Source organism: Telopea speciosissima, chromosome 10 (genome assembly GCF_018873765.1).
Source record: "Telopea speciosissima isolate NSW1024214 ecotype Mountain lineage chromosome 10, Tspe_v1, whole genome shotgun sequence".
NCBI lineage: Eukaryota > Viridiplantae > Streptophyta > Magnoliopsida > Proteales > Proteaceae > Telopea > Telopea speciosissima.
Genome location: NC_057925.1, coordinates 57,440,476 through 57,460,785, shown reverse-complemented (window position 1 = coordinate 57,460,785; position 20,310 = coordinate 57,440,476). Strand labels below are relative to the sequence as shown.

The window sequence follows — 20,310 nt, the reverse complement described above, 5'->3', positions numbered from 1 at the left end:
GAAACCATGATTTATTCCCTATTTCTCTATCCCTGATTGAGTGATTGAGGAAGATGAGTTCAAGTTTAGAACTCTTACTGGCCCCATTCTGCTTTATACCCCCATTTGGTGTCGTAATCGATCCCTTCTCATCCTGATTTCAACGCTCACGTGGTGTTGTAGTCTGATTCCATTGACACAATGACCTCATCCTCTGTCTCGTGGACCTGCAGGGTCCACTGCTACTTTCCTTCTATAAGGAACTCATCTAAATGCATCGACGGTCTAGAATATAACATTTGTCCCTAAGAACAACGGTCCAGATTATGCAGACAAAAAGGACAACAAAAAGGACACAGATGGAAAGAATGAGGAAGAATCGGTGACCAGCAAGTACACGACTCCTCTGGAAAAGAGAGAGAGAAGGGTCAGAGAGTCAAAAAAGCAAACCCACCACAGCTCACAGACACATACACGCCCATTAATAAAACTACGATAATATCTAGGCGTCAAAAGTCTGTCAAATTAGTCAAACCATCCTTCTCTCTCTCCACCATTAAAGCAAAAGGTCGAGTCTTTCTCTGGCTGTCCCACTCAGACATGTCAACGGCTCTCCCAACTCAAACTATACAAGGTTCGGGTTCATTTGAACCCGAGTTAGATTCCATTAGAAGTCTAACTAGTCGGCTATTCCTGCTATCAGTAATTCGGATCAGGGCAATAAGTCCGACGGGTCTAGGGTATGCGTATCGCGCACGCTGCGTACTCAGGAACCTAACACTCCTCTCATTGTGTTTCTTCTCTCTTACATCATCCCTGATAAACCATGTTGACTGAGAGATCCAGATTTCTCAACCGATAAAACCCTCTCTTTTCCTTTTCGTAAAGTGTCTTCCTTTCTTCAAGTTCGACCTCCATGGATAACTCGGGCTCTAGCAGCAGATTAGCTCGCACTCGCCCGTCGATGGTCGCTAAAAAACATTCTCAAGACGAATTACCAGTTTTCTCTGGTTGGAGATCGTATTTCCATGACTAGTAACTCTTCAGCATCTCTTGGTCTATGTTTTGTTAGGGTTTTGATTGCTTACTATGAAGAGTTAGGGTTCTGGAATCTTATGGCTTCGGGAAACTAGACTTTTGAAGCTGGTATCTAGTTTCCCGTTTAATTCTCTTACTTTTCAACTTTTTTATTTTGTTCAAATATTCTGTAAATTAAGTATGAAAAGGTTGAGATCTTATGATGACGATCTCGATTCGATTGGGGATAGAGGGGTTTTGAAAGATTGGGGTAGAAGGGATCAAGAACCAGATCGTTCGCATCGGCGATTTTATTCGAAAGCTGAAAACGGGCGGAAAGGTTTATCTTCGTCGTCTGGTTACGATCGATCAATAGAAGATGATCGTGAGGTTTCCAGATCGTTGAGGAAGCGTTTTGATCATGATTCTGATGGTTTTGAGAGGAGGAAGAGCTTTGATCGTTATCGGGATTGCGGTGATAGGGGTATTTCACTTTCTTCACCTCGGACTTCCTATAGTGGTGACAGGATTCATCGGTCGGAGAGCTTTTGTGGCTCTAGGCGGGAGTTCCCCAAGGGGTTTAGGTCAGAGAGGGACCGTTCGCGGCGAGAAGAGAGTGTTTCATCGTGGCGGAGGTTCGGGGGAAGCAAGGATGTTGACGAAGATGCTAGGTTTAATGTCGACACTGGGAGGGGAAGAAGAGTTGTTTCTGAGGAAAGAGGAAATGTAAGATCGCCGCAGGGTTCGAGAGATGTTCTGAAGTCGTCTCCTTGTTCGAAGGATTCTGGTGGGGAGCAGTCTAAGAGTACTAAGGTGAAGAAGAACGAAGAAGTGCACAAAGAGAGTGGAAGCAGCAGTGAGATGGAAGAAGGGGAACTGCAACCCGAAGACGAAGCTACACCTGCACCTGAAGGGGAAGCCAAACCTAAACACAAACCCAAGCCTGAACATGAAGAACCTGAAGTTGAAGCTGAACCTAAACCTGAATCTGAACCCAACCAAAATGCTGAAGCTCCAGGAGTGTGCACTGAGAATTGCAAGGAATTGGAGAGTGTGCATGCCATCAAGTCAGAGATGGATTTGGAGAAAGGAGGGGAATCTTCAGCTGAAGAGAAGATAGAGCTCAACGGTAAAGATAATTGTGATGGAATCCGGGAGGATGGGACACGAGAGCCTGTGACAGAGGTGGTGAAGGAGATTGATAAGGTTCCAGAACGTCTAGGGAACTCTGATAATGAATTGAGTACAAGCAAAGAAGCAACAGTGGCAGATAATGTAGGTAGAGAAGGAGAAAATGCAAGAGAAGATTGTGAGTCTGTAGGCCCTTGTGTCCGTACACCAGAAGACCACGATAGATACGAAGCAACCAAGGACGAGGATGCTGAGAAACCATTGCCTTTGGAGGAGGAGCGGAATGAGGGCAAAGGTATTGATTTGGAAGCTGATGTGAAGGACATCGATTTGCTCAATTCGAATAAGGAAGTTGCAAAAGCAAATGGAACACCTAAGGTGACTTTGAACCTCATAACAGAAAAGTCCACTCAAAATTCCAAGGATAAGGGAAAAAGTCTTGCCGTTTCTTCATATAATGAAGCTAATTCCATGGAAGATGGCCTATGGAAGGAAGAAGATGTAGTAGTCAGAAGAGAAGCTGCTACGGGAGGGCCAAGTTGTAGGGGTTTTGAGTTGTTCTCTAGTCTTGCTGCAACAAGACAAGAGAAGACAAACAATTCTGGTGTTTATAAGCAAAAAGATGGGATGCTTAAAATGGAGCCACTTGACCTTTCTCTGGGCTTGCCAAATGTATCATTAGAACTGCATTCCCTTGATCCAAAGCCAGCTCCTGGTTCCCCCAGTCGTATAAGGAGTGTTCAGTCTGTACCTTCCACATTTTGGACGGGCTCTGATGGATTTACTGCATCAATTTCCTTTTCAGGTTCCCAGCCATTCGTTCATAACCCCAGCTGTTCTCTCACACAGAATTCATTTGACAACTATGAACAATCAGTTGGCAGTCATCCTATATTTAAGGGAGTTGATCAAATTTCTCATGGTTCCTGGCAGGTGCAATCGTCAAATGACCCTAAGCGCAAGGAAGTTCCCCTGTATCCAAGGATTTTACAAAATGGCAATGCATCTCAGTCATCTCAAGGCATTTTAAATCATCACACTGCACAAGTTCAAGATCATAATAGGAATTCTGAGGGAACCTCTGGAGTACCTGTTGCCTTGGATTGGCAGTCAAGTCGGCCAAGACAGCTTACAGGTGTACTGTCAAGGAACCAAGATGAAATCAAATCCCATGCACATGGTGTTGTCTCTCTTGAAGTTAGACCAGAGTATAGTGAGGATAAGAAATGGGTAATGAGAGAGAAAAGAGGTGGTAGTTTATTTCGCAGTAGTAGTCAGAAGGAGATAGAACAGCCTGTTGTAGGTGGAACTGGTTTTGTAGAGAGGATTATTGCCATGATAATTTTAGAGCCAGTACAAGTAATGGCCAAGAGAATTCATGAAATGACTGAACAGTCCATAGCATGTTTAAAGGAGAGTGTCCGTGAGATGATAGTGAATGAAGATAAACATGGGCAGTTACGTGCATTTCAGGAAGCATTGCAGAGTAGATCTGACCTTACACTAGAGACGCTATCAAAGTGTAATCGAGCTCAGTTGGAGATCTTGGTGGCTTTTAAAACTGGTCTTCAAGATTTTCTCTACCGAGCCAAGGATTCTTCTCCTCCTGATTTAGCTGAGATCTTTCTGAACTTGAAGTGCAGAAATCTTGCTTGCGGGAGTCCCCTTCCAGTGGATGAATGCGATTGCAAAGTTTGTGCTCAGAAAAGTGGCTTCTGCAGTGCTTGTATGTGCCTTGTTTGTTCGAAGTTTGATATGGCATCCAATACCTGTAGTTGGGTTGGGTGTGATTTCTGTCTTCATTGGTGCCATACGAGTTGTGGCTTACGGGAATCTTATATCAGAAACGGGCATAGTGTCACTGGGGCTCAAGGAACAACTGAGATGCAGTTCCACTGTCTTGCTTGCAATCACCCTTCTGAGATGTTTGGCTTTGTGAAAGAAGTTTTCAAGACCTGTGCAAGGGAATGGAAAGATGAGACTCTTTCCAAGGAACTTGAATATGTGAAGAGGATTTTTTCTGCTAGTAATGATGTGCGAGGGAAACAACTTCACAATGTCGCTGAGAAGATGCAGGCAAGACTAGAAAATAACAAATCCAATCTCTCAGAGGTTTATAATCAAATCATGGAGTTCCTGACTGGTAAGTTTTCTAGCTTATGTAAACAAAGAATTTCATTGTAAGGTTTGGTTTATTGTACTCTTTATTATTCTGTAAACAGTTGACAATTATGCACATATTTATGACCTTGTGATTGTATGTGCATTATTTCCTTTTGAATGCTTCTTTGCAATCTTGCATAGTTATCAAGGCGGCAAGGCGACCAAGGCGTTTGAGGGCCTTCCTAAGCGCCTTGGCGATAGGGCAGCCGCAAGGCGTCGCCACGGCGGACAAGGCATTCTAGTGTTCCTTTTTCTATATAACCATTTTATTTAGCACAAATTGTTAAGAATAGTTGTATCAGGGGTATATATGTACATAACCCCTCTTTTGTGTATTCTTTATGTCATTTGTATAAGACCAAGGGCCTGTGTGTAATTACATATTCTTTTCAATATAAGCATGTTAGTCTCTTGTTTTGAGACATAACACACAAAATCAAAACCGTGGGTGTTCTCTATCTCTTCCTTCTCTTCTCCTTCTTCCACCCTAAATGCTAACATGGTATCAGAGCTTATCCTGCTGTTTGCAAGTGTTTGAAGGAAGTTTGGAGTGTGAAGAAGGTTTTTTTTCACCTGGTTGCTGCTGCTGTTTGAAGGTCTGGTTAGGTTATCTTCTCCAAGTTGTTTCTCTTTGGTTTGGAATCCAAATGGAGTGCTTCTTAGTACTCTAGTTTCGTTTGGGGATCTTCTTTGATCTCCTTGGCTTCTCTCAAGCTTTTTCCAAGCATCCATTCATCCACAAGGAATCTCGTGGTGGCTGTTCTGCCCAGAATTTCCGCCAGCTTGAGTCTAGATTGGCACCTTGGTCTTCAATAGGGCTTTGTTTGACCATTGTTTATGGTCTATTTGCATTGTTTTTTGGTAAGGAACATTACTCATCCTTACTCCGCTGCTATTTGAGCAATTTTTGAAGATCTACAAGTGTTTTTAAGCCTTTTTTGGCTATTGTTTGCTCTATTTTGTGCCTACTGTTTTGGGAGATATTTGTTTGCTTGAAGTACTGCTGTTTCCCTATTCTAAGTGGTCGATTAAAGCTTCAATATGGGTGAGAAAAATGTTGAAACACCCCTGCCCCTTGTGGAAATAGCTCCATCTCTCCCTTCTCACTTTGAGAGCCCCAATATCCAACTTCCTATTGCCAAACTTGAGAACCATAACTATTTGGATTGGTCTCGCTCCATGAAATTGATTCTTTGGTGCAGGGGGAAGATGGGATACATCAATGGTAGCATCAAGGCCCCCCTTCCTACCGAACAAGGGTACTCCAAATGGGACACTGAGAATTCCCTTGTGATGGCCTGGCTTCTTTTCTCCATGAAGCCTGAGATTGGAAGAAGATTTATGGGCAAGGAGACTGCCACAGACATTTGGGACAGTGTGGCCCGTATTTTTGATCGAGTTGGGGACTCTACAAAAGTGTACCAACTTCTTCAACAGATTTGTTAGCTTGCGCCAGGGTGATAAAAGCATCTCTGACTACTACAGTCTTGTTGTGGGCCTGTGGGAGGAGTATGACCACTATAGAGATCTTCAGTTGTGTCCTGATGATGGAGGTCAAAATGCACCGGTTGTTTGAGAAAGAGAGGGTCTTATTTCTCCTTGGAGGCCTCAATTCTGACTTTGAGCCTCTTAGGGTACAAATCCTCGGCCGCCCAAGTCTTCCCTCACTGGAGGAGGTGTGTGGATATCTACAGAGTGAGGAGACCCGTAGGGGTGCCATGGGGACTGCTCCCACTGTTGAGCATTCTGCTCTTGTTTCTTCCACCCCTCAGGACTCCACTAAGGGAGCTGATAAGGGGGCTGCAAAGGGTCGATTCTTATGTGACGATTGTGGCAAATCTGGGCATACGAAGGACTTTTGTTGGGATCTCCATAGGAAGCCCTCTGCTGGTTCATCTGGGGGACTGAAAGGGCAGCGGAAGAAGGGGCCTAAGGCTCATGTTGGAGTCATTGAATCTGATCCATCCTCTCTGTCTAAAGAAGACATTGTTGCATTTCGCTGGATTGTGGCCCATCTGGATGGTTCCTCTGCTACTACTCCTTTCACCGCACTGCAGGCATCTTCCTCCTCCGGTACCACACCTTGGGTCATTGACTCAGGTGCCATGGATCATATGACTGGTAGGTCTCAGCTGTATAATTCTTATTCTGTTTGTTCTGGGAAAGATAAGGTAAAAATTGCTGATGGTTCCTTCTCCTCTATTTCTGGTAAGGGAGATATCCAAGTTGCACCATTTTTACCCTTGAAGTCTGTTTTTCATGTTCCCAACTTTGCCACTAACTTCCTTTCAGTTAGCCAATTGACTAAATCTTTGAACTGCTTTGTCACCTTCTTTCCTACCCATTGTCTTTTCCAAGATTTGGTGACGAGGAGGGTGATTGGCAGTGGTCGTGAGGCTAACGGCTTGTATGTTTTGGAGACTGGTGCTTCCCTTGTTGTGCAAGCTCAGTCTTATGTTTGGGGGCAAGAAGGTGGACGTACTCAGGAGGATATTTTGCTCTGGTATCGTCGTTTGGGACACCCTTCCTTTTCTGTTATGAGTAAACTGTTGCAACATTTATTTATTTTTTTTCCTGTCACTCATGTTTTTTTATTGTGAACCTTTTCTATTTGCCAAAAGTTGTAAAACAGTTTATCCATCTAATGTTAATAGATCTACTTCACCCTTTCACCTTATCCATACTGATGTTTGGGGGCCTTCCCCTGTTATCTCTTTGCGTGGCTTCAGCAACTTTGTTTTTTCATTGATGACTTTTCTCGGGTTACTTGGGTTTACCTTTTGAAACATAAGAGTGATGTCTATGTTGCATTTAAAAATTTTTGTGAGTTAGTGTATACCCAATTTGACACTCGGATCCAAATTGTCCGCTCTGACAAAGGTGGGGAGTATATGTATAGTGGTTTGGAAAACTTTTTTTCTAACCATGACATTATTCATCAGGTGGCCTGGGTTGATACCCCCCAACAAAATGGGGTGGCTGAAAGAAAAAATCGCCATCTCCTTGAAGTGGCTAGATCCCTTTGGTTTACCATGCATGTTCCAAAAACTTTTTGGTCTGATGCCCTACTCATTGCTGTCTTTCTTATTAATCACATGCCATCTAGTGTCCTAAACTTCAAGGTTCCTCTTGATGTCCTACCTTCACGGTCTTCTTCCTTTTCTCTTCCTCCAAGGGTGTTTGGTTGTATTTGCTATGTACATATTAGCAAATCTGCCCGCACTAAATTGGATCCTAAGGCCCTAAAGTGCATCTTTCTTGGGTATTGCTCCACCTCCAAAGGGTATAAATGCTATCATCCTCCTACTCGTCGGTGGCTTCTCTCCAAAGATGTTCATTTCTTTGAAACCATTCCGTATTTTCAGTCACCTCTTCAGGGGGAGTGTTCCTCTCTTGGTGGTGGTGTTGAGGGTGAAGAGGTTCCCGAGTTTGTTTCATTTCCTTTTTTCTCTCTTGTCCCTATTTCCACTTTTCAGATTGACAAGGGAAAGAGAAATTCTGTGGATACTGTTGTTGAGGGGGAGCCTCCTAGTGCACAAGAGAACAGAGAACAGAGGGGAGCTACTGGTGTATACGAAGGATAGGAGAAATCCTTCTTCATGGCTTCCTATATAGAAGACCTGCCAAAATCCTTCTTCGTCTCCTCATCCTGAGCCTCCATCCATCGAGACAGGTATACCTTCCTCTACTTCTACATTCTCAGACTTAGATCTTCCTATAGCTCACCGCAAGGGAACTCGGGCATGTACTAATCCCATTGCCAAGTTTGTTTCCTATGATTCTATCTCCCTTACAGGTAAAGCCTTCACTGTGGCTATCTCATCCATCTCTATTCCCAAGAATGTAGAAGAGGCTATGGCAGATCCAAAATGGAGAGAAGCAATGAACACAGAGATGTTGGCTCTTGAGAAGAATCACACTTGGGACCTAGTTGAACTCCCTAAAGGGAGAATCCCTGTTGGATGCAGATGGGTATTCACAGTCAAGTTCAAGTCTAATGGTACTGTGGAGAGGTATAAGGCAAGACTTGTCGCCAAGGGTTATACACAGATGTATGGCATTGACTATCAAGAAACCTTTGCTCCGGTGGCCAAGCATAACTCCATTCGTGTACTTCTCTCAATGGCTGCAAATCTTGATTGGCCATTGTACCAACTTGATGTGAAGAATGCATTCTTACATGGTGACCTAGAAGAAGAAGTATATATGCACTCTCCTCCTGGGTTCAAGCATCCAGGTGACAATGGGAAAGTATGTTGACTTAGGAAGGCTCTCTATGGACTCAAACAGTCTCCTAAAGCTTGGTTTGAAAGGTTTAGACAAGCCCTCCTACAGAATGGATATACTCAAAGTCAAGCTGATCACACATTGTTTATACAAAGGAAGGGCAACACTATTACGTCACTCATTGTTTATGTTGATGACATTGTGGTCACGGGAAACAGTGAAGTTGAAATCTCAAAGCTTAAGCTTTATTGGGCTCGGCAGTTTGAGATCAAAGATCTCGGTCTATTGAAGTATTTTTTGGGGATTAAAGTTTCAAGATCCAAGCAAGGGATCAATGTTTGTCAAAGGAAGTTTGTTCTTGATCTACTTACAGAGACAGACTACTTAGGATGCAAACCAATCTCCTCCCCTATTGAGCAGAACCACAAACTAGGGGAAGATTGTGGTGAACCTCTTGTAGATGCTGAAAAGTATAAGAGATTAGTAGGTAAGCTAATCTATCTCTCCCTCACCCGGCCTGGCATCACCTATGCTGTTGGAGTGGTGAGTCAGTTTATGCATGCACCTAAGATGGGACATCTTGATGCAATTTACAAGATCCTCAGGTATTTGAAGTCATACCTCGGAAAAGGTCTTCTCTTCTCTAGGAATGGTCGCTTGAGAATTGAAGTATATACAGATGCTGATTGGGCCGGGTCTATTTCTGATAGAAGATCCACCTTTGGATACTGTACCTTTGTTGGGGGAAATTTAGTCACCTGGAGAAGTACGAAGCAGCTTGTGGTAGCTAGGTCAGGTGCTGAAGCAAAATTTCGAGCCATGGCTCATGGTGTGTGTGAAATCTTGGGGTTGAAGAAACTTGTTCAAGAATTGGGATTTGAGACGACTGAACCTTCGAGTCTGTATTGCGATAAGAAGGCAGCCATCAGCATTGCTCACAACCCAGTTCAACATGACAGGACAAAGCATGTTGAGGTTGACAGACACTTTATCAAGGAGAAGATAGACTCTAAGACTATTTGTACTCTTTTTGTGAAGACAAATGAACAAGTGGCAGACATCTTTACCAAAGGACTTAGCTCTCATCACTTTAGTTTTATGTTAGACAAGCTGGAGATGTATGACATATACCACCCAGCTTGAGGGGGAGTGTTAAGAATAGTTGTATTAGGGGTATATATGTACATAACCCCTCTTTTGTGTATTCTTTATGTCATTTGTATAAGGCCAAGGGCCTGTGTGTAATTACATATTCTTTTCAATATAAGCATGTTAGTCTCTTGTTTTGAGACATAACACACAAAACCAAAACAGTGGCTGCTCTCTATCTCTTCCTTCTCTTCTCCTTCTTCCACCCTAAATGCTAACACAAATAGCATATTAAAAATTATATAGTTTTACTTATATGGTAAATAAATATTAAAGAATCATTAAAAGCAGTCGTTAGACTCATTACAATGAAGTCAACAAGCCATCCATAAAACATTAAAATGAAGTCAACAATCTAGGAATTACATAATCATATAATCACAACATTACAAAATAAGTGAAACACAAAATCAAATAATCTCAGATTACATAATCATATAATCAAAAAATGATAAAATTACATGACTTATACTAACAGTTGCACAATTTGATTTGAATAACAAAATCACATACCAAAGAATTACAGCCACCGGCCACACCACCAGCAGCCACCACTACTGCCACCAACATAGAAGAAGGAAGATGAGAAGAAAAAGGAGGGGAAAAAAACGCAACAAAACAAGAACATTGAAGGTTTCAGAAATTTTGAAAGGGCGCATGCCTTTGTTTTTGAAAAATCTAGAGATCATGATTGTCTTCAGAGAAGTGTAGCAGGGAAAGGGGAACCAACACAATCAATTTTGCAACAAACAGTTGACAATTGAAAGAGGAACAAAGAATACTTCAGAGAAGAGTCGCAGGGAAAGGGGAAGAAGAAGACGATCCAGTTCCTTCAATTATTTATTCGATTCTCACATTCCTTTCTTCTTTAGAGAAGTGTCGCAGGGAAAGAGGAAAAAGAAGAAGTAGAATATTTAAAAAAAAATAAAAAAGGAATTAGGTAACAGAATCGAGTAACATAGTAGTCACTAGAAAAAAAAAATCGAAAGAAGAAGAAGAAAAAAAATATAGAACATCGCAGCAAGGATTCGAGGTCGGAGTCTGTCACCGGAGTAGGGTTCGTGGTCAATATTCATCATCATCGAAGGAAATGGCGCTGGAGTCGTTGAGCAAGAGCTGGCATCTCTGGAGCAGGAAGTTGAGGGTTTCACTTTCTCAAGAATCTTTCGATTTTATTTGCTTTAGGTGATTCTATGTAACACAATGTACAAAAATAATGTATACAAGCCTATGAAAATCTAAGAAATGAAATAAGATTTTACATATTTTTTATTTTGTTTTGTTTTTTAAATGATTCGGTGTATCATATAGTGTGTGAAAATCTTATACACAAAACCAATAAAAATATAGGAAATACAATAAAATAAAAAATAATAAAATAACGGCTTACCACTAAGGCGACTGCTTGCCTTGACCCTTGAAAACCGCCAGGACGCCAAGGCGACGCCTTGATAACTATGCTTCCTTCTTGTTTTTCCTTCTTTTCTTTTTGGTGACTTATATGTTGTATTGGACTACCTGATGGATCTTACATTTTTGTGTCATGTTTGCTTTCCCCATGGAGGCCACTTTTGCCCCCTTAGTTCTATAATATCAGCTGTTATCTTATAAAAATAGTCATAGTCGTCAAGGCAGCAAGGTGACCCAAGGCGGTGGAGGGGTTCCTAGGCGACCAAGTGTTATTTTTTATTTCCCCTCTTTTATAACATACAACAGTTTGCCTGCAGTATCTAGCATCTTTTCCAATATGCATGCTTCTAATTTGATAAGCCTTACCATTTAATGTAGTAATCTATTACTATGGTTGATTTATATAGGGATCTAGCCATTTAGGTTGCATTATTGAAGGTAGTGATGAAGGTTATGTGAATTATAGGATGGACTATGCCTGAGAAAATAAATAGAGATATCCAGTAGATAGGCAGATAGAGATAGGTTCTATGGGTTTTGTGGCTATAAATCTCTTAGAATGTTTCAGGAGATCTGTCAGGAGGCAAATCGGCAGCACTGCTTAAAATAGTATACAACATGAGGACTTCCCATGATGTCATCCATCCTTATGTTGCCGTTGCCTAGAAAGTGCTAAATTCTGATTGGATACAGTCTATCATAATACCCCTTGCTCTGATTCAATTCCAAAATAGTTGAATCTTTCTTAACCACTAGATTGTCAACCTCTTGACATTTTTTGATGACTGCCATGAGTACTTAGATTGATGCAGGCTCTTGGAATAGAAGGATGTTATGGGTTTCAGACTTTAGTATTAGCACACCAAATTAAAAAAAGTTAAATACACTAAAAACCTTGACAAGGAAGTCATCTTCAAAGCCTTGAAATGCATAGAAAATAAGTTCTTTTCACCCCTCAACTAGAAAAATATTGCCTTCTCAAAAGAATTTTAATGCAGTTTATACTGGGAGGTAATAACCACTGTACATGAAGATCAGTTTTTGGGGAACTTTGACTAAAGGAAGTGTCGGAAGTAGTTGCTAAAGTCAATCTTATCTTCTAATAATAAAAATAATGAAAACTCAAACTGAGAATGACTAAATTGACAATCAAAAACTAATCCTAGCACTTAATAGACAAGATTGAATTCTGACCCCGGATGATGGTATTATGCCCCAGATTCCAGAAACACCCTTGATGTCTCCAATTGAGGGACATTAGTAATAAATAAAATTAAAACCCTACCTGATAGGACCAAGCTTCCCTATAATCTCATGAACGCTATATGACAGTGCGTGCCCACAAGATAGTCTTTTCTGTGTTTCATAATACTGATTTACTATTTTCTATTTGTTTCATCAAATCCATCAGTCCTTGCAACTGATAAATCCTAAAAAAACTATTAGCTCCAATTCTTGTTTAGAACCCCGGCCATAATTTATGAAGTTCAGCATAATTTTATAGTCCTAAATTTAAATCCTTTGAAAACCTATACACTTTAATCTTGGATTTCAGAAAGCCTGATTGAATATTTTACCCTTAATTCACACAGAAAATCCAACTAGTAGTTGCTTTTGGGTTCAGGCTTGTTACATTGGACTATTGGAGCCTCCAAGTTGGACCTTGTTGGTCATCTAAGAGCATAGAGAAGGGCCTAGTGAGTAAGTTGACCTGAACTGCAGATATTTGGAAGTGGAGAATAGTTTTTTTTTTTTTCATATAAATATTTATTTTGTTATGGTTATAAAATCTGCAATAGACTCATGTAATGTGATCTTTCACACACTGCGCATAATACATGTTAAGAAGTTAGATAAAAAAGAATGCTATAAATTATTGATGTGAGACAGGCTGGCAGGGATCTAAGGGAAAGTTTAATCCGCCCAAACTAGTAAAAGAGGTTACATTTAGCATCTCCATTAGGCACTGTCACCTATTGCTATCTTGGGAATGTCCGAGTAAAGAAGCATAGGTTTTTAATTTAAATTTTTGCAGATATTCAAAATCTCCTTTTTGCGTGTTGCAAGTGTCTTTTCTAAGTCCTTTATATCTTTTTGTTTCAGTTCCAGTTGTCATACATCGAACAAATACTAAGGGTAATGTGTGACCTTGGAATGAAGGGGGTTTGATTGACTAGAAACAAATAGTGGTATTGAGTTCAAAATAAAATGAAATACTAGGAGCATAGGTGTCACAGCACCTGGGCGACCTTTGCTTAAGCAGTAGTTGACAAGGCGCTCTCCTAGGCGTTGTCTAGGCACCCTAGTATTTTTCATCATTTTATGTATCCGGCTGTCCATTGTTCCATTATATCTAGCATAGCAATTAGCATTTAGCAATGATATAATTATGCTTATATGCCTGATGCAGATACACTACCTTGGACCGACCGAAACCCAGTTTGGTATCCAGATGGAGATGAACCGGGTCCAGATTGAGTTTTTGGAATTTAGTAGGATTTTAGGAATTTATGTTATTTGGGGAAATGATATCGTTTAGATTATTTTATTATCTTTATTTTTAAAGTTAGCTACGTAGGATATTTGGTTTCCCAGTTGTTCGTAGTTTCCTAATTTGAATTAGTTTCCTAGTTAGAAAGTTAGTCTTTATTTTTAGGAGTCTTATTTTTCTATACATATGGTGGAACTCCCCATCGTTGAATAAATTTGAAGAACGAATTGAGTTTATGGTTCGAGTAGCCTGAGGGCTGTGCGCGTGAGCACTCTTCCCCCCCCCCCTCTCTCTCTTCTTCTCTCTTCCTCCCTGCAACTCTGATTTCTACCAAGTTCCCCTCTTCTCCTAACCGGCCCTCCACCAATTTGGTATCAGAGCCGAAGTATCCATCTCCTTCCCTGTCCATCTCTCTCATCCCATTCTTCTTCTTCTTCTCTATCCCCTATCTTTCGTTACTGTTCTGCGACCAGCGGTAGTGAAAAAAAATCTGCGATAACATCCCCTGTGACATCACAGCAACCCTATCCTCTTTTTCTTTCCCAACGCAGTGAAACCTAAACCCATCCCTCCCTTTGACATCCACTGAAACCCTAACCCAGCCCATTCCTGCGATTCCCACAAAAAAAAAAAGATCACTCCTTCCGTCGACCCACCCCACCCCACCCCAGAGATTCCCACCGACAAACCCCCAATCCCATCTCTTTCGATTCCCTGAGCATAATCCCTAACCCACCATTGCGCACTTCCTTGGTTCCGCCAGAACCAAACAAAAAAAAAGTGCAGAGAGAAGAGAGTTCGGGACAGAAAGAAGAGAAGAGAAAAATCGAGAAGCAGAGAAGAAGGAAAAAAAGAAGAAGAAATTGCATACCTGGATTCTGGTTTCAGATGACACCACCACTGCTCCTAACATCCACCTCCCGGAGAACAAAATCCTTTGTACCAAGTGATATTTCCATTAAATTGGACGCTGCTCCTGTCGGATCGTGGACTGCAGTTTGAAGTTCGCATTCTCGTTGGCGTTCTGTTCTGACTGCAAAGTCGATTCCCACCCAGCCCCATCGTCTTCCTCAGCTTCCATCATTTTCCTCACACTTTTCCTCTGGTTCCAGTAACGGTAACATCCCCCTCTCCCTCTTTTGTTCAATCGATTCCCTTCCTCCTTTTATTTCCTAACATATCCCCCACCCCACGATGATTCTTCTGTTCCTTTTCTTTTTCTTTCCTGAACTGCCCCTCAGTTTTTATTAATTCTGTTTTATCCCCTTTTTTCACCCACTTCCCAGTTTGCCCTTTACCCTATACATGATACTCTATCCCCTTGTGTGTTAGCTGCACTTCCCATAATTACAGTTTTGCCATTAGTGTCATAAACTTCATCTATTCACTGTTTTGCCATTAACTCTTACTTACATATTCTCTTATTTGTGTGGACCTATACCGATTCCGAATACAACCTTGGCCGTGGATTCTTGTGTGTTCAAGTTCAGAGTTTAGTTGCCTAATGGAAAGCTTACCATATTGTTTATTGATGAACGACAAAACAACAATTTCGTCTCACGATCTGTGGTAGAGACGTTATCCAAGAACGACCAGATCATTATTCACTCTTATGTATTCGTCAAATTCTCCGTTTCTTAGTATTGTGATGGAGCTCATTGTGAAGTGTTTGATTATCCTTGGCGTGTTATTAAATTGAGTCGTGAGTGGCTAGCAGAATGAAAAGGTATCATTGATTGTGATGGAAACTTGTGCATTCTACATCCTTTTCACATGCCCCATACATTCATTCTTCATGGGTTAGTTGACGATGTTTGTTCCAAGCCAAAGGAGGCAGCACCAGTGATACAGCCTCAATCAGAACAACAAATAGTGGCAACGGAAGATGAGCAGATCGTGGACCAAGTAACGACGGATTCCAGTGTAGTGAAAGCTATTCCACATCATGAGTTCGTTCTTCCCCACGATTTTCCATCAATGGATGCACCTCCAAAGCTTCATATTTTGGATTTTCTTCAAGTTGCAAATAGGGAACCTATAGCCCCCGCTCGTAAGCTTTTATTTCTACCATTCTACAAAACTCGTGGATGAGTTTTTCTCAACACCGGGGGAATTGATGCAGATACACTACCTTGGACCGACCCAAACCCAGTTTGGTATCCAGATGGAGATGAACCGGGTCCAGATTGAGTTTTTGGAATTTAGTAGGATTTATGTTATTTGGGGAAATAATGTCTTTTAGTTTATTTTAGACGTAGGCTATGTTTGAACTTTGGTTTCCCAATTGTTCTTAGTTTCCTAGTTAGAAAGTTGGTCTTTATTTTTAGTAGTCTTTTATTTCTCTTTATATATGGTATAACTCCCCATCGTTGAATATATTTGAAGAATGAATTGAGTTTCTGGTTTGAGTAGCCAGAGGGCTATGTGCGTGCGCACTCTCCGCCCCCCTCCCCCCTCTTTCTTATGCGATTTCTTCTCTCTATCAACATTTAAGCCACATCAAGAATCAACGTAGAAGCCATATCAATTCTACATGAAATAATTATGCTAGTAAGGACTTAATATGAGAGAACCAACAAATAATGAACAAAGTATAGGATATAAAGAACTAAGGAAGCATATATAGCTGTCACGGCATCTAGGCGACGCAAGGTGTTGGAGAGAGGGGCCTGGGGGCAAGGCCACAACGACCCTAGTTGACAAGGCACCTGGACGTCTAGGTGATGCCTAGACACTGTGCATACAAAAGTTTTCAGCAAGTATGATTTTTGAACAATTTAACAGCCCATTAAAGCTAGCAACTAGTAAGCTACACATACATTAATAAAATTAGCTAGTAAGCTGCACGTACATGAATAAATTAACTACTAAGCTACACAACAACAACAACAAACTCAGCCTTATCCCAACTTAATTGGGCCGGCGACATGGATCCAAACAAACCAAAGTAGAGAAGACTGAGGTCTAAACAAAAAAAGGGGAATGGAGAGATGGAAAAATGAGATGAGAAATGAAAATGGGAAATGACAAATGAAAGATGGAAAATAAAAAGAAAAATGGAAGCTGAAAGGTGAAAAATGAAAGTGAAAAAAGAAAGTAAGAGGAAAGAGGCACAGCCTAGCATACCAGGAGAATCTCAGCTAAATGGGGTTCGTTACATGGATCCTTGCCCTCCAACAGGCTCTTCCGAGGTCATTCTTGGTACAAGACCTAGACTATGCATGTCTAGTCCTTCCTCACAACTTCTACTATGGTCATTTTAGGCCTGCCCCTAGCTCTTTTCGCTCCTTCAATCGGAATCATATCACTCCTCCTTACTGGGGCGTCCCTAGGCCTCCTTTGGACATGACCATGCCACTTTAAACGACTCTCTCATAGCTTGTCATTGATCAAGGCAACTCCCTAGTCAGCTCTAATACGTTCACAGTCTGTACTTTATCCTTCCTAGATTTTCCGCACATCCATCGTAACATCCTCATCTCTGCCTACACATAGCTTCTCAATATGACACTTCTTAACTGCCTAACATTCTACCCCATACATCATAGCCGGTCGAGCAACAGTCCTATAGAACTTCCCTTTCAGCTTTAAAGGAATACGTCGGTCACACAGCACTTTGGTCTCCACTTCATCCATCCTACTTTAATTCTCTGTGAAACATCATCCTCCAGTAAGCTACACATACATGAATAAATTAACAGCCCATTATACTTTACAGCAATAGCAAATTCAATCAACATATGCCAACAGCTAACTAATTTTTTTCTTTTTCTTAAGTTTAATTCAAGAATGAAAAGGGTAATCAAGATCATTCCAGCACTCTCAACATGAACATATATTATAAGAGCAAGTAAAACCAGTGAGAAATGAGAATGCAAAATTGCAAATTGCAAAACAGCTAAGACAGAAAAAATAAACACAATAAATTAAACATGTAACATAGATGACTTTATTTGAAAGGAATTTGTACTATAGGCTTGTACGTTTGTGTACTTGAGTTCTTAATGATTGACCAAGCAGGGCAGTAGAAACTGCAGTAGCAAAAAAAGAGGAATAATAAAATAAAATAACTTACCGCTGCCGCTAGAGATGGTGTTTGCCTGGAAGGAAGGGTGCCAGTGTGCCACGTACTTGGGGTCTCCAGACTTCTGTTATCTTTTGCATAGCAATAGTGTGAATGAATCAATGAAATGAACTTGATTTTGGTTAGGTTTTTTTTTTTTAAAAACAAAAACATAATGATTCCATGCTTCTCACCTCAATTAGAACCTGTACATAAACGAATAGAGAAGTTAGAACTAGAATCACTTTATATAATAAAAATAAAAAAAATATTGTAAATAAAAGCGGGCGCCCAATACCCAAAGTGGACCATGGCTCCAATTCAGACGCCTAGGCGACGCTTAGGGTTACAAGGCGTGCTCCTGTTTCGAAGCATACTTTTGGCATTAGGCCGCCCAGCTCACTGTCAAGCGCCTGGACACCTAGGTGTCGCTTAGGTGACACCTTGACAACTAAGAGTAGGAGTGTAAATAAGGTTTTACTTTCAAGAATTAACTTTGATGTCAAGAACAATTGAGTTGGGGACTCCTAACCTTGGAGAAGCATCATAAGACTTATCTTGAGCAAGTGCTAACTGCTATGTCAACACTTGGAATCAACCTTCCAAACCTTGCATTAAATAGGGCTTCAAAATAAACTTCTGAAAACATTGTACTCGTTCAAGTAATTTCCTCCTCTGCTGACAAGATTTAGCCTATATTTGTAGGGCTAGACAACCAGGCATTAGAGGCTTATAGATCATGGTTTGATTCTCTGTAAAAACTAGATAGTAACTCTTCTCATATGAACTTAAAGTGGACACAATAAGAAACGTATTCAAAACTGAATTATTACTCCAGAAGAATTAGTATGGCTTATAAGCCCTAGGGAAGAGGGCGAGCCTTGGTGCAACAGTAAAGGTTGCTCCATTGTGACCAAGTGGTCACAGGTTCGAGTCTGGAAACAGCCTCTCTGCGAAAACAGGGGTAAGGCTGCATACATTATGACCTTCCCCAGACACCGCAGTGGCGGGAGCCTAATGCACTGGGTATACCCTTATTTATAAGCCCTTGGGAAGACTGATGTAGGGCATGCCACAACTGTAGACCTGCATGACATCGAAACGGAAGCTTCTTCACAGACTGCACTGTGATCTGGACTTTGTGGTCTTCAATCATGTATGTGCTGGTCTGATATCATTACTTCAGGCTTGCATAAGTGTTTTACAACTTCAGACATGCTTGTCTTTGTCATAATCATTTGCAATGCTTATATATACTTTTGGAGTTTGAGACGAGGACATTGCTGTTTACATCTTTTACTTTTCCTCTAATTGCAGAAACTGATTCCAAGTTGGGCAACACCTCTGCTTCTGGAAAGGAACAATCCCATAGGAACCCAGAGTTAAGCAGTGGGGTCTTTGGACCAAGCCAAGAAGCTATGTGGCTGACATCTGTTTCAACTGAAAAGACTACTCCACAACTAGAAAATGCTGGTAGTGGGGTTCCCATATTGGATTGGGATCGGGTAGGTCGGTCGAATGAGGATTCACAGTTGCAGAAGAGTGTAGAAAAGAAACCAGTCATTGATGAGCTGGAGAGCATTGTGAGAATCAAACAGGCAGAGGCAAAAATGTTCCAAGCACGGGCAGATGATGCAAGAAGAGAGGCTGAAGGCCTGAAACGCATTGCAATTGCTAAGAATGAAAAGATTGAAGAAGAATATGGGAGCCGAATTACAAAGTTATGTTTGGCTGAGTCCGAGGAAAGGCGCAGACAAAAGCTTGAAGAACTACAGATTCTTGAAAGATCACATCGTGAGTATTTCAATATGAAAATGAGGATGGAAGCGGAAATTCAAGATCTGTTGTTAAAAATGGAAACTGCAAAAATAAACCTTAGCACTTGATTTGGCTTGTTTAGAGATGCATGTGTTGCACATTCTCAGCAACCTCAGGTAATTATGCTGTCATAGGGTTGAGATTTATGACCCGAATTGTAGCTTTTAGTCTTTCCCATTCCCCTCATCGTTTATGTGATCTATAGGTGTACAATTAATTTTTCAGGTTAGTTCCTTTTCTTTTTGACTAGCTTGCTAACCAGAGCTTTGTACAGAGAATGCTCCACCTATGTGTTATGAATGGCTTCCTGTGAGGAAGAGAATTGAAGTATAGAATTCTCACCATTGCTGTTCCAAATTGGGTTATTTGTGTTCTGTGCATAGTATGTGAAACCTTCGGCACCAAGTTGCCAATTTTTTTTCAATACTTCATTCGATATATTCAATGTTGTAGTGAACTTTTTTTCCCTGCCCTTTCCCTCCCTGTCCTTAGTCCATTGCCATTCATGTTTTGCATCAAAATATGGTGTTAGATCAATGTGAGTTGCTCGAATTGATCATAGTTTGTGATGTCATTAGTTCTATGGTATGAGATTAATGTTGAATAGCCTGCAATCAGGAGCAGGGAAATTGCAAAAATAGGCGGGGAGCCTGGTCAAGAGGAGTGGTGCCCTCTATGACATGGATGCACCAGCGTCCATCCAAAAATGCTGCATGTCCAGCAGTGACAGAATCAAGAGTTGAAAACTCGGAATCGGAATTTTGGGTTTCGTTTCCATCAATTCCGATTTGAATTGTTCTTAAATTGGCTGGACTTGTCTGATCTTGGTTGGATATATATAGTCTGAAAAAATGGGGTTTAA

General features: G+C 41.1%; 1 protein-coding gene across 2 annotated transcripts; it reads left to right on the top strand.

Moving 5' to 3' along the window:
* Nucleotides 1–882: 882 nt before the first annotated feature.
* Nucleotides 883–19,775, top strand: LOC122642069 (protein OBERON 4-like). 2 transcript variants are annotated; one of them, XM_043835479.1, is made up of 2 exons: nt 883–4,270; nt 18,948–19,775. In XM_043835479.1, the coding sequence occupies exons 1-2, from the start codon at nt 1,198–1,200 to the stop codon at nt 19,514–19,516; spliced, it is 3,642 nt and encodes a 1,213-aa protein (XP_043691414.1). In that variant the 5' UTR covers nt 883–1,197; the 3' UTR covers nt 19,517–19,775. The 2 variants fall into 2 exon arrangements, with proteins under 2 accessions (XP_043691414.1, XP_043691413.1); XM_043835478.1 differs by having other exon boundaries at nt 18,942–19,775.
* Nucleotides 19,776–20,310: the final 535 nt, after the last annotated feature.

Coding starts and splice junctions, on each gene's coding strand:
- LOC122642069 (XM_043835478.1), top strand. CDS start 1,198: ATGAAAAGGTTGAGATCTTATGATGACGATCTCGATTCGATTGGGGAT. Junction 4,271..18,941: donor AATCATGGAGTTCCTGACTG/GTAAGTTTTCTA, acceptor CTTTTCCTCTAA/TTGCAGAAACTGATTCCAAG.